The 14,060-nt window shown below is 41.3% G+C and overlaps 1 protein-coding gene across 3 annotated transcripts in view; it reads right to left on the minus strand.

Moving 5' to 3' along the window:
• Positions 1-3,309, minus strand: part of COL28A1 (collagen type XXVIII alpha 1 chain) — an 88,741-nt gene extending 85,432 nt beyond the window's left edge. For all 3 annotated transcript variants that reach the window (XM_063303676.1, XM_063303675.1, XM_063303677.1), the window contains exons 1-2: positions 3,145-3,309; positions 1,426-1,982 (exon numbers count right to left, since the gene is read on the minus strand). In XM_063303676.1, coding sequence (XP_063159746.1) covers positions 1,426-1,982; positions 3,145-3,283 — 696 coding nt within the window. In that variant the 5' untranslated portion in view covers positions 3,284-3,309. The remainder of the gene's footprint in view (positions 1-1,425; positions 1,983-3,144) is intronic.
• Between the last annotated feature and the right edge of the window lie 10,751 nt (positions 3,310-14,060).

Here is a 14,060-nt window from a genome sequence, read left to right on the forward strand (position 1 = left end):
TTTTGAAAAATAATCCACTGCCACCAAATGTCACTGAGGTCAGGAAGGATCTGCTACCACCTAGGCTTTTGCTGAGCCCTTCAATGCCTCCAGGCATCATGGACATTGCCAGCTCCAATGCTACCACCTGACCACTAGCTGCCAAACAGCTGATTGGTGCACCAGGCATTCCTTTTTGGTCTGCAATTATATTTAAGGTCAGTACCAACCTGGCACCTGCCCCTCTACTATTGTGCAGGCTTGGTGTAAACTAATGTCAAAACTTAACATAATGCACCTGATAGCGTGTAAGAAGCTGACAAACACTGCCCACTTTCTCAATATTTGGGATATTTTTCTATTGGCTGCTTGAAGCCCTTTTGCCATAAGATATGACTATAATATTGACCTTTCATTCTGCCCATCCTCTGACACTGCCCACTTTTCCATTCTGCAGAAGCATATCTTCTTCCAACTCTGACATTCCCTTGCTCTTGAAAGGTACCGTAGTTTGATGTAGGACAACTTCTAAAGAAGCGTAAGGCCTAATTCTTGGCCATGGCAATGATGGTTAGTGAGGCAGGGAACTGGACATTACTCGTGTCCACCAACAAGTAGACATTGATTGAGCACCAGCATCAATGCCATTAGTGAAGAATGTCTAAAGGTTGTGACCCTGAAATGCGGGGAGGGGAGGGGTGGGAATGAAGGGCAGCAGATTCCAGACATTCTGTAACTTTCACAAGAGCTGTCTCAGGGCTGAACAAACAAAACAACTGTTAATGTATTCAATAATGATTAGTGATCAAGTTCCACAGTTACAGAATAATAACAACAACAACAACAACAACAATAATAGCAATAGATGTGAGTTGGATTGATATCCTGCCTTTCCAACAAAGAAAAATAATACTCAAAGTGGCTAACGATCAAGAATGTTAGACAGTTTGTATTTAAAACAATTAAAGAATGGAAGTTTAATTATATAATGCAATTAATGAATTATAATTAAACTATTTAAACTAAATAATTAATTTAAACAATTAAAAACTAAATTAGTACAATGCAATCATTGTAAGTGAAAAGGTTATAAAATAGTAAATAGTAACATTCACTAGTAGACGGTTTAAATGCAAGATGTAAAAGGTGCTGCTTGGGACCATTTCAGGAAATAGCATGCCCTTGTATCTTACATCTTTTAAAACTGAGAGTAATGTATAATTGCAAGAGTCCACATCAGTTTTGTCTTACTCTGCCTTCCATATGTGTTACATTTCAAGATATTCTGTGGCTTATGGTCCAGCTGGAGGGTACCATGTTGGCAAATGCCATAGTATGAGTTTATTATTTGCCCAGTCTTAAAATCATGCCCTCCCTACTTTTTGGGCCTTGCAGCTTCAACAACAATGAAAATGAATTAATTAAACTTTAAAAAATATCACTTACCAACTGGTTCCGTATTTTATCTGAAAGGCTGGGCTCATTCAAAATGGGCACAGGCTTCCCTGGGGAATCACCAGATATCAAACGCAGTTTGGCTTTATTGACATCGTTAGACAAGCCAATGGTAATGAAAGATATTCCCAGAGTTCTGGCCTTTTCTGATATGTCCTGAACGTTGGGATTTTTGGGATGGTCAACACCATCAGTCATCAGCAGAGCCACTTTGACGCCTATCTTACGGCCTTCTGTTCTGAGCAGCTGAGTTGCATTAGAAATAGCATAGTAGGAATAGGTGCCATGCCCGATGTAGCCCACTTCTCTGACTTTTTGCTGAAAGACCTGCAAGTTTCTCCATTCTGAAAAACGATGCTCAATTCTGACGGAACTACTGAACTGCATGATGGCCAGTCTGATGTCATACCTGCGGACACGGGTGGGCTTCATGAGGAAGACTTTATCACTTAAGAGGATAGCAAACTCTTTCTGCTTATCAAATAGTACATCCTTTGCACTTTCAGAACTGTCCAGGACAAAGATGATGTCAATAAAGCAGACAGAATCTGAAAAGGACAAGATTAAAAGTGGTATGTTGAGGAAAGTCACACATTAGAAGAAACAAGCAAGCAACATTATGATGCATGTTCAAAAGGGCTTTCATAATTTTGACCCCTCATCCCATGGGCACCACTGTCAAGGCAACCATAGAAATGGGAGACTTCAAAGGATATTGATGTACAACAGATTTGCATACCTCTATATCACGAATTGTTTTACAAAGCATGGGCAACTTGTGAAGCAGAAGAATTTTCTACTCCATGCCCTCAACCAGGGATGGTGCAAAATGGAACAACAAAGAAGCAGTACAACTCCTTCCCATCCATTATAAACCTAATCCTCTATGCCTAAATATGGCTTGCCGCTACAAGAACACTAAATTGCATGCCGACAAGGTAATGTGGCTCCAATTAAGTAGAAGCCAATAAATGGTAAGGCTAACTGAATGATATAGAGAATGGGGTTACCAATTTCTTTCTCATATTACAGAATAACTGCAACTGAATGTATGAACTCTGGCATAGGTAACAAAGGAAGTTTTAAAACATAAAATCCCTTGTTTTGGTATATGATAAATCTCATCCTAAGCATGAAAATCTAAGTCACTCCATGAAAAGTCTCATTAGGCATCATTTAATATCTTGTAATGTTGGCAGGACCTTGGAAGTAGTTTAGTCCAATCAACAATCCTTTGCTGAATACAGAATCTGAAATGTCAGGTACAGCATCCCTAACAGATAATATCTGGTTTCTATTTAAATAACTCCTTCTGCAGCAGTCTGTGTCACTGTTCAACATTCCTCATCTTTAAGATGATTTCTTCAGAGCTGTTTCACAATTCTGGTTGTATGATTCTGATTTACAGAATTACAGAATTAGAATGGACCATTTAGGCCATGAATTCAAAATGGTGATGTCCTGCACTAGAGAGAAAGAGCAGACATGCATCATGTCTGTCATTAGCAAAGAGGTACACATTTAGAAGAGAATAACCATGTCCTTTGTCATCCAATGTGGACAGAAAATATACTGTTCTATGGGATTTGTGAAAATACAAAATGCTTGTACAGAAATATATCACTTTCCCTTGGAAATCATTTCATATAGCCTATGGCATTTCCTTGTATTTCATAGTGCCTGTATTAAATTCTAGGAAAATGGCTTTACCCGGAAGATTGTCTTTTCCTGCTAGAGAACTTAGCTTTTGTCCCTTCCTTCTGTTCTGTCCATACACTACATTGTTTGTTACAATGGCCAAAACCAAAAGGTAAAAGATGGAGTGTTTTTTCCACATAGTGACTGGCATCCAAAATCAAATGTCTGCTTACTGCTCCTGCTGATAAAAAACAAAAATAGCCATTAATGTTTCATCATGTTAATCAGCCCAGAATACAAGTTTGTATGGAACATTGTTAAACAATTATACAAGTCTACCGCTTTAAAATTAAGCTACAACATTTCATTATTCAAATTAAATTGTCCCATCTTCTTATTACTTGCAAAAGGTGTGTCTAAGTTTCTTCTATTTTGACTGGCTTCATTTTAAAATCTGCTTTCACTTCTTCTGTTGTATGCTTCCATAGAAACATACAGAATTTTAAAAAACAGACAAACTATTCTAAGTAAATAAATACAAATAATTATGCATTTTTTTCCTTTTGGCTGATACAACAGATTTCACAAATTGTAAGTTTTGCAAGTTTCACAGATCTTGCTTATTCTTTATATTTTCTGAAGTATTCACAGATACCCTATGCTTCTCTTTCTCAAAATAATGAGATAAATGTGGCTTGCATTGGATAATATAAATATAATTATGAGGATTAGCATCATCCCTTGTTTTAAAATTAGTCAGCTGGCTTCCTTCCAATAGATGTGCAAAAGAATTGCTGAAAAGACTCAGTTCCGTTATTTATCTTGAGAAAAATTAAACCAGTTTTCTTTGGAAAAAAAATGAGTGTTTGTGTAAATGTACTCCAAAACTGCATTACTGGTACCCACAGTCATTTTGATCCGAAGTCATGTGCAGCATTTAACTCTATTTAGAAAGGCACTTATGTTTTTTATAATTATTACAGAATAACTACAATAGAGACCATAAGGTAATAGAAAGCATATTACAGTACTACTAATTTTATAAGATTGCAGAAATTTACTCAACTTACAGTCTGACTTCAATGGAGCTTATTTGCAGAAAACTGGATATCAGACTGGAGCCTTAAATCCTTTACTCAGAGAATGTCTTCCAGGTTCAATAATTCATTTATAATGACACCAATATGAAATTTTCAATCCTATGATTCACTGGTAAGTCCAAAATACATCTTATATAATATTGCTAAACTCTATCCTTTACCAGGAAATAATGCATTGTTTTCTAGTGGTACTATACTTGTATCATATCATTTTCAACAATTGTTAAAATCCAGCTGGTCGTTGACCATATTTTATGAAAAATTTTAAAAAGTTATGCTTTGGATTTGCATTCATTTTGCTAAGATAAATTATTACATCGTCATCATCATCTTACCTTACTTTAGAGAGTGCTCAAGCAGCAAACTGGAGAGTAAATAATCTTTAAATAAATATGATCTGGCAAATGCATTCTGGGGAGGGGAGACTAGTTTTCTTTCCTTAACAATTGCAGTAGTTCTGGAATAAATAATTAGTCCAGATGCAAATAATAGTACCTTGCATCTGGAACTTGATCCTTGATTCATGTTTCATTGCTCCAAGCTGAATGCAGAATGGTTAGGCATTCAGCCAGATCTTACACTCTGGGTGGAAGCACTAAAAATGTTAAAGGAACAGCTGTTCCAAGAGTTTCTTTTACAAGTAAGTTGTTCATTACCACACAGTTTTTATTTTATTTTTGAACAACAGTCGCAATACTTAATTAGCATAAATACTCCAAAAACCCAGCAAAAAAGGGAAGAGGAACAGAAGAAAGATGAACTTGAAAAACAACAAAGCTATACATGGGAAGTTATCATAGCATCAGAGGAGGCATTTATATAGGAAAACCATGCTAAATTACAATTTTATTACCAAGGCTTATTAAATAATCCACAGCTGGCTGGATTCACACATTGTACTAAACATCGAACAAGTAAATCACATTATGCTTGGTATCATATACTGCAAATATGGTTTACATGACAGTATTGCCCTATTTAAAGAATTTATACCTGCTCCTATCCAAAGACTCTGAGCAGCTTGCATCACATAAAATAACACAACCATTAAAGAAAACAACATACCAATATCAATTAAAAATAAACTAAAACGTAACTGCAAATCATAACGCTCATAAAATAAAACTTTAAAAACTAAAAACATTTTAGACCTTGAACTGTCTGAGCTGCCTTCCTAAAAGCAAACACTGTGGCAGGTGTCCTAAATGTGTGTGTGGGGGGGAGCTATTCCATAGAGTTGGGGCTCCCATGTTTCCAAGCTCCTGCTCCCCCCAATCTCTCTCTCAGAGATCTGAGAGAAGGGCACACTGTGGAGAAAACAGTCCCGTAGGTTAGTGGTCTCCAAAATGGGGTGCATGTGCCTCAATGGGTACTCAAGACAATTCATGGAGATGTGGGAAGAGAACACTGAAATATTGCTCATTCAGCTTTATGTAATGGTTTGTGAGAATCACCTTGGGAAACAGGAGGGGGAAGAGCCACAGCTAGTGATATCTCAGCCCACAGAAGGAATGGGGGTGGAGAAAGCATCTCAGAGAGGACCCTCCCTAGTTCTCTGGAAAGTAAAGGCAGGGTAGGGGGGAAGTGCTTTCAGACTTGCAAGGTTCTGTTACTGTAACCTTACAATAACGGTAGTGATGGTACTCATGGTTTTGGTCTCCTGTCTGGACTACTTTGAAGGAATGACAACAGTCTTGCAAGTAGTTTCTTCCACTCAGTGATGTACAGTATATAGGGCGGATATTGGTCTTTCCAGTACTGTAATACCATGAATTAATCTCTTTTGATCTTAAAATGCAGCTCATAACCAAATATTTTTATGCATGTCCTGCACCTCAGAGATCGTGAGGGATCCTGTTGACACTGTGGCTATCTATGGAGCACAGAGATGGCTTTGGTGCTTGACACTAACACTCCTCAGCATGCTCTTCCCTCTACCAATCTCAAACAGTGCCTTGATTCATCTGGGAGCTGAGGGCAATGAAGCAGACTGGTGGAGTCCGCAGCAAAAGTGAAGAACAAATTGGTCTGAATGTGGAATAGGGTCTTTCCTAAAGCTCATTTGCAATCCTATTCCATAGCAGTGGATGTAGTGAAGAGACCTTACTTTTCTGCTTCTATTGTATCTGCACAAAAAAGATCAGTGATGCTTTTCTGTACTGTGCAGCATCTCCTCCATCAATGTTGTGGGAGGGGAACTGGAACACTCAGGAAGCTCACTGTAATCCATTATGCTCTGAAAGCAAAGTTAATCAGATTTCTTCAACAGGAACTCCACTATTGGGAAAGGTCATATGAAGATAGCATTGAAAATTGCTGTTCTTGTTCACATAGATTCCTTTCAGTTTATATATCTCAAGGATGTGGACAGGACATGTGGAGAGGTGAAGGCCACCAACTGTTTGCTCGACCCATGCATTGGTCATGCTGGAACTGGCCTCCCTGTTATGGGAAATGATTAAAATGCTGCAAGTGAGGGATGTGTTCTCATTTACTTAAAGGAGGTAGTTATAAAACCTATGAAAAAAACACTTCCTGGGTCCAGACACCCTCCCTGGATGTCAAAAACTAAATGGAGGGACTGCAATTTTCCTGGATCTCCCAGTAGCTTTTGATACTACCAACTTCTGGGCTGCCTGGACATGGAGGCATTGTTTTGCAGTAATTGCAGCCCTTCCTGTCACAGACACCCAGAAGATGGTGATAAAAGACTGCTATTTGACATCTAGACTGCTGACCTATGGTGTCCCACAAGGTTCTATCTGATCCCCTATGTTTTATCCTGTATTCAGGAACTTGTTTATAGCAGAACTTAATAGACATGAAATGACATGGCAAGTTGCCATATGTATGCAGAATATCTGCATGGTGCAGAATATCGAAATCAAGTCCTTTATATGTGGCTGCTCTAGGTTTTACATTTTAGGCCTTTCCCTTCCTCCTTTTGAGTCAACAGAAATCTGGATATTTCCTTTCTAGATCTGAGATTGAAAGACATCAGCTCAATATCCACACAACAGTTCTGTCTATCCTGAGAACTATTGGCTGCCATCTTCTCAGTTTTAGCCCATATAGATATCTGTAATCAGGAACTGAGATAAAGCCTGATTTCAGTGGGGTTACAGTTCCTTGGGAAGAGCAACTTTACAATTTAGGAATGCGCTTTGACCTCTACCTATTACTGGATATGTGGGTGGCAGCTATGACAAGGAACAAGTTTATTTAACTCCAGCTAGTGGTCCACCTGCAACCCATTTATACTTGGCAATAGTTAGAGGCCTTTTGATTAAATCCCATTTTGACTATTGCCATGGGCTTTACATGAGACTGCTGTGTAAAGCCCACTGCAGTAGTCAAGATGGGCTGCTCTTAAAAAATGTCTAGAAATTGCAATTGATGCAAAATATGTCAGCTAGGTTCCTAACAGGACACAATTGCCTATTGGGCATAATTTAATGGGCTAGCATTAACATTTAAAGCCATAAACAATTCTGGACCTGACTATCTGAGGGGCTATTTCTCCTATTATTTTGACTTCTAAACCTACTCACCAACAACTCTGTGTAGCTTACTGAGGGTTAAAAATAGTAAAAAAAAAACCCCAAATGTTAAAAGATAACCATGCTGAACAGGAAAAACAGAACCAGATCTACTATACCTTACCCAGTGACCAAGACTATAAACCTGCCTGGTTATTTAAAACAATAGGAGAGGTTCATCTGAAGATTTCCACCACCACCACCCCATCCAAACTTTGCCTATCCAGGGAGGTATCAGATCCCCCTGATCAAAGGTTTCACAGAACCCCTTATCGGAGCATCTGCCGTTGTTTCCTTCTCAATGGGTGCAGACTCTGTGTCGCCAGATGGGAGGGGGTGTGAGGTTGGAGTGTGAAGTGGATTATTATGGCTATGGCAGACATCAAGGACAATGGGTTGAGATACACCAGGAACACCACCTGGAGGGGAGGGGGGGTGACATACTTTCGTGGGAAAGGGAACCAGTTAAGGAAATGTAGTTTTAAATCTAGGTTTAAGCGGGAACTCTCCATTTGCAGCTTAACCTCTGTACCATTCATTTCGCTTCATTAAAATAGTTAAAGGAACACAGCCTCCCGACTGTTATTGTGTGAATGCTCGAATGAACAGGTGCTGACATTAAGCTGCGAATCTCTTTGTGTTTGAAAACTCTTCCTGAGAAAGTAACTCAGCTGAGAGTTAATGAAGCATGCCAAAACATGGGAAATCCCAAGCAAAGCAGCCATCGCCTCTGCCATCATCAGAGAGGACCGTGCTGTACGCAAAGGTGGAAGAAGAAAAAATTGAGTCGGAAGAGAGCTCAGGGAGTGGGGAGAGTGAGAGTGAGATGGAACCCCAACTCAATACTACAGAGTTGGAGAGCGCACTCCTCTTACTCAATTTCGTGCAAGAGCCTCAGACTCCAAGTGTGATAATAGAGGAACCAGTGATGGGACCTTCGCAATCAGGTGCCAAGGAAGAGGAAGGAAGGGCCCCTCCACCTCTAGAGGCACAAGTAAGGGTGCTGAGCCCGGGACCAGGGTCAGACCACAACGAGACACCACAGAAAATGCGGGGATTAGAGGCGAGGATGACCGCTATGGAAGTGGTGCTGCAACTGGTGTCAAAAACCCTTGAGACCATGGCGTATCCCTAGCAGAGATTTTGACCCAGCTCTCCAGAGGGGCATCACCCGACTCACAAGGAAGGCACCGCACTCTAACCCCAACCCAAGACTTCGAATCCCCTGCGAGGCACTGACGGAGCGGAGGGCACCAGGAGAGCCAAGGCAAGTGGAGGACAGCGGCAACCAGCGAGACGCCTGCAGTGACCCCCAAAGAGATATAAGTTAAGTTTAATGGTGATCCCCGACAGCTGGCGTTCTTTTTAACCAACTTGTTCATCTACATGAAGGAATATGGGTCCTGCTTCCCCACCAAATACAAAAAAGGTGAGCCAGGTGGGGGCGAGGCTCTGTGGAACCATGGCAGAGTGGTATGTGCAGCTGCATGACGCCATGGCCCTGGAGCTGAACAACCTGTGAGATTTCATGAGGGCACTGAGAGAGCGGTTCGAAGACTCACTTGATAAGATGAAGGCGAAGGCGGCCATCCAGCTACTTAGGTAAGGGGGGGGGGGAAGCATGGCAGAGTATGCCATGGAATTCAAAGCTCTGGCCGGAAAAGTTATGGACTGGTCGGAGACCACCAAGATAGACTACTTCAAAGGGGGCTTGCAGCCGGAGGTCTTAAGATGGGCACTCTGCCATGGAGACCCCCCTACTTTGAAGGAGTGGATCTGCCTGGTGGGGGAGGTCGAGAATACGCAATACCAATTTCGCAGACAACTCCGAGCGCAAGCAATGGGGAGAAATACCGGAGCACCGGGGCAGTTTCCCTTTGCCCAGCGAAAGCTATTTCGCAACAAAGAGGATTCAAAAGACCGCACCTGGAAGAAAGGCGGCTGTTTCAAGTGTGGCAAAGACACCCACCAAGCTGCAGAGCGCCCCCGTGGAGAGCCTGATGCACCCAAGGGAGGAACGAAGCCAACCAAAACCCCACCAACGCAAGGCAACCGCTGCAACAGCACTGGCACGCCGAGACCCAGAGGCAAAATCGCTGATGGAGTTGAGTGAGGACTCCGACTAGGAGGAGCAGAAGCTGGCGGGAAATGAATTTCACCTGTTCTAAATTGCGCCCGCGAGCACATGGAAATTTCTGGGCACAACATGCCTACTTCTGAAGAGGAAGACAAAGAAGACCCTCTGGTGAGTGATGATTGCCCCACCTTGTTGGTCAGAGTAGAACTAAAAAACTTAAGAACCTGTCACAAAGTCAATTTGACAGCGATGTTAGACTCAGGGTGTACAAAATGCTTAATACACCCCACTTTAATTAACACACTAAGCCTCAAAACTAAGAGACTTAAGCAACCCATCGTTTTTACCCAGATGGACAGTTCTATTGCCCACGGGGGTCCCGTTGAGTTCCAAACTGAGACTGTAGCCATGAGGTTGGGGGGGCATAAAGAAACCTTGCAGTTCATTGTTGCCCCTATCGCCAACTACTCCATCATTCTGGGACTACTGTGGCTAAAAAGTCGAAAGCCTCAAATAGACTGGGAGTCTGGCGCCTTATTGTTTAAAGATGGTGCCAGCGACCTGTCCGCTGTACCACAGGGCAAATGCAATGTGGCTGGAATACTCCTCAAACAAATTCCAATGGGGAAACCTAATACACAATTAGATATTCCAACCAATTATTCCAATTGTCTTGATGTGTTCAATGAAAAGGAATGTGACCAACTGCCTCCTCACAGGAAAACTGATTTTGCCATTGAAATTGACCCGAAAGCCAAACTACCCAAACCAAAAATGTATGCTATGACAGACAGTGAGAAAAAAGTTCTCAGAGAATTCATAGACAAGAGAGAGGTTTTATTTGGAGAGAGGTTTTATTGAGCCAGCTAACTCCCCCTTAGCAGCCCCGGTACTTTTCCGAGCAAAGGACGGCTCTCTTAGACTCTGTACAGATTACTGTGGAATAAATGCCATCTCAATAAACAACCAGCACCCTCTCCCCTTAATGAAGGACATGTTAGCCCACCTATCAAAGGGAAAGGTGTTCACCAAGCTCGATTTCAGAGAAGCATACTTTAGAATTAGAATCCATGAGGGGGATGAATGGAAAGCTGCATTCAACTGCCCTTTGGGCTCCTACCAATACGAAGTGCTCCCGTTTGGTTGACTGGGGCTCCTGGCGTATTTATGCAATACATTAATGAAGTCCTCCATGAACATTTGTACAAGGGAGTCTTGGTTTATTTGATGACATTTTAATCTATTCTGACAGCTTGAAAGACCATGTTCCCCTCATTAAGAAAGTGTTGCAAAAGCTAAGAAATGCCAAACTGTATGCTAAGCTCTCTAAATGCAAGTTTCACAAGTCACAGCTTGATTATTTGGGCTACCACATCTCCTCAAATGGTATCGAAATGGACCCTACCAAAGTGCAAGACATAATGGGGGGGGGGGACCTCCTCGTACCAGGAGACAACTCCAAAGTTTTTTGGGTTTTGCAAATTTCTATAGAAATTTTATATCTCAATTTGCACAAATTGCCTTGCCTCTCACAGATTTGCTCAAAACTAATGGGAGGGGGGAAACATGAAACGTTACTTCCCCTGGAGCTAAGCTAGCTTGGACTTCTACATGTCAAACTGCATTCAAATGTTTAAAGCTTCTTTTCACCAGAGAACCTATTTTAGCTCACCCAGACCCAAGCAGACCCTTTATTGTACCGGCTGATGCCTCTGACTCAGCTGTGGGTGCCATCTTGGTTCAAAACGATGAAAACGGCTTTCCCCGCCCATGTGCATACCTCTCTCACAAATTTACAGACTCTGAACGCAACTGGCCCATTTGGGAAAAAGAGGCTTTTGCTGTAAAAACCGCTCTCACACATTGGAGGCATCTCCTAGAAGGTGCTGAAGGTTTTGGGCTGACCATAAAAACCTCCAAGCTTTACAAACTCCCAGAAAGTTAAATGACAAGCAGATTCGTTGGGCTCAATTTTTCAGCCGCTTTAATGTCACCCTGAACTTCCTCCCTGGGAAGAGGAACTTTCTGGCTGATGAACTTTCTCGCCTTCTGCAGTATAAAACTGCCCAAACTGAAATTGTAGACACAGTCTTCTCTCAAAAACTGCTTGGAATGGCTTGCGTAAGGCTCAAACAAGCAGTAAGCAGGGAAAGTGAAAGTGCAGGCAGACCTAAAGGAGGAACTGCTTCAGGCGCTCCCTAACAATCCCTGGCTACAGTGTAACAAAGTCCAATTAACTGAAATTGACAACATCTGGTATTGCAATGATAAAATCTACCTTCCTGAGTCTTTTCACCAGACAGTTTTACACTGTTCTCGTGATGTTAAATCTGCAGGACATTTTGCCTTCACAAAAACTCTACACTTGGTGAGGTGCCAATTTTGGTGGCCCAGAACAGGTGCTGGCAGGAGGTGGGAGCCTCTGTGGCCCTCGGGCTGTGGAATATACTCCTTAAGGTTTGTTTGCCCCCTCCTCCATTTCCAGTAAGCATTTTAGCAGCCGTAGGACAATTTTTTTGTGCAGTGGAGCCTCACATACCAGAAAGCCAAACAGAAGCAGAGCCTTGATTGTGTGGCTGTTGCTGCCATCTGATTTTTGACACTAAACCCCCCACCCCCCACCATGCCCTGGCATAAAACCATAATTTTGTTACAAACTGGAAAGAGTATAACAACCAGTATTTTACAGAATAGGTTTGTCCACCTGAGCTGATTAGATGCAAAATGCCCAACAGGTATGAATTTCAGCTGGGACCCATTTGTTCTCTCTGTAAAAACCAACCACATACCTTTCCCCCAGTTTTGGAAGCTGATCTAAAGCCAGAGTTCTGCAAAGTCCTTTCCCTTAATACTATATTATTATTTGAAATCCCCACAGATCTGTGAGAAAACAATTATTTCTTCAGGTAGAACTGAACTTCAATAGTTGTCCTGAGGCATCTTTGTGATAATCTGTCACACAGTAAATTTGTAATTTTGTATTTTATTAATGTTTCTACAGTGTTGGATCACATCAGTACTGTATCTGTGGATAATGCCCTTAAATTTTTCAGCTGAAGAATTGAGCTCCACCTTGTGGGTTTCAGTGGCAAATCATTTCAGAACCTATTAAATAGCTATTGTGGCTTAGGACAAAATTTGATAATTCTTATAACTTCTCTTTCTAGATTAGTACATAGAAACTGAAGAATAATTTCCAGTTTTGATTTCCAACCTCAAAATAATAGTGCAAATTGATCTAAGTTTACTTCAGTAACTGAGCACAGAACAGTAGCTACAAAGCTTTTGTTAGTTACTCTATTATCCTAGACATGTCCAATCAATGCACAAACTGAATTTTGAACTACAAATACAATCCCTTCTCCTCAAAATATTACCTGCCAGAGATCCTGTTATGAACTAATATATGAAAGTTGTGAATGCTTAACGGGAACTACTGTATATCATAAGCTTGGTTTTGATCCAGGAATGCAAATAGGATTCTACAGAGAGAGGGCATTGTAAGAGGAAAGCCGTATTAGCCTATGATAGCCAAAAATTAGGAGACTGGTAGCACTTGTTCATACTACACAATGAATTTTATTAAAAGGCATAAGCTTTGTGAGTTACAGAGAGAAGTCTCATGGCTAATTTCTGAAGGGAAAGTGGTAATTGTTACTCATTGGTTTGATAAGTAAACCATTCTGTCCTTTGCTGCTGCAGCAAAACTTCTAGACATTAATGGTGGAAAGCAAAAGAAGTAACAGCAAGATTTAACAGCCACAATGCAATTTCATGTTTACCCAATGCATCTTACTTATGGTCACAGAAGGTGGCAGCATAAAGATTTCTTTTCAAATTTGCACAAAAATAAAGGTTTGCTTCACTGCAGTAAACCAGTACTTAACGGAGTAATGGGGAGAAGGGCTGTCCATTAAAGCATTAAAACAAGGGGGACTTCATGTATTTTATATAGTTTTCTCATTTCACGCATGCATTAAATGTGGATGGGATTTAGGCAAACAGGATGTTGAAAGTGAAAGGTCCCCTGTGCAAGCACCGAGTCATGTCTGACCCTTTGGGAGGACGCCACTTTTGCGACGTTAAGCAGGTGTAAAACAGGCTTTCAAAGATACCCACGGAGGCGTGAAGCCATTTTGCCCGTTACATCATGAGTCCATTAAAACCGAGTTTGCCAAATAACTGGGTTGCCAAAATATGAACGACCACTAGTGTGGTCCTTCTAAAAGTTTTTTCGACTTTCTGAAATTTCCTGGTGATCCCCTGTTCAGC

The sequence above is a fragment of the Candoia aspera genome, chromosome 4 (assembly GCF_035149785.1).
Source record: "Candoia aspera isolate rCanAsp1 chromosome 4, rCanAsp1.hap2, whole genome shotgun sequence".
Taxonomy (NCBI): Eukaryota; Metazoa; Chordata; class Lepidosauria; order Squamata; family Boidae; genus Candoia; species Candoia aspera.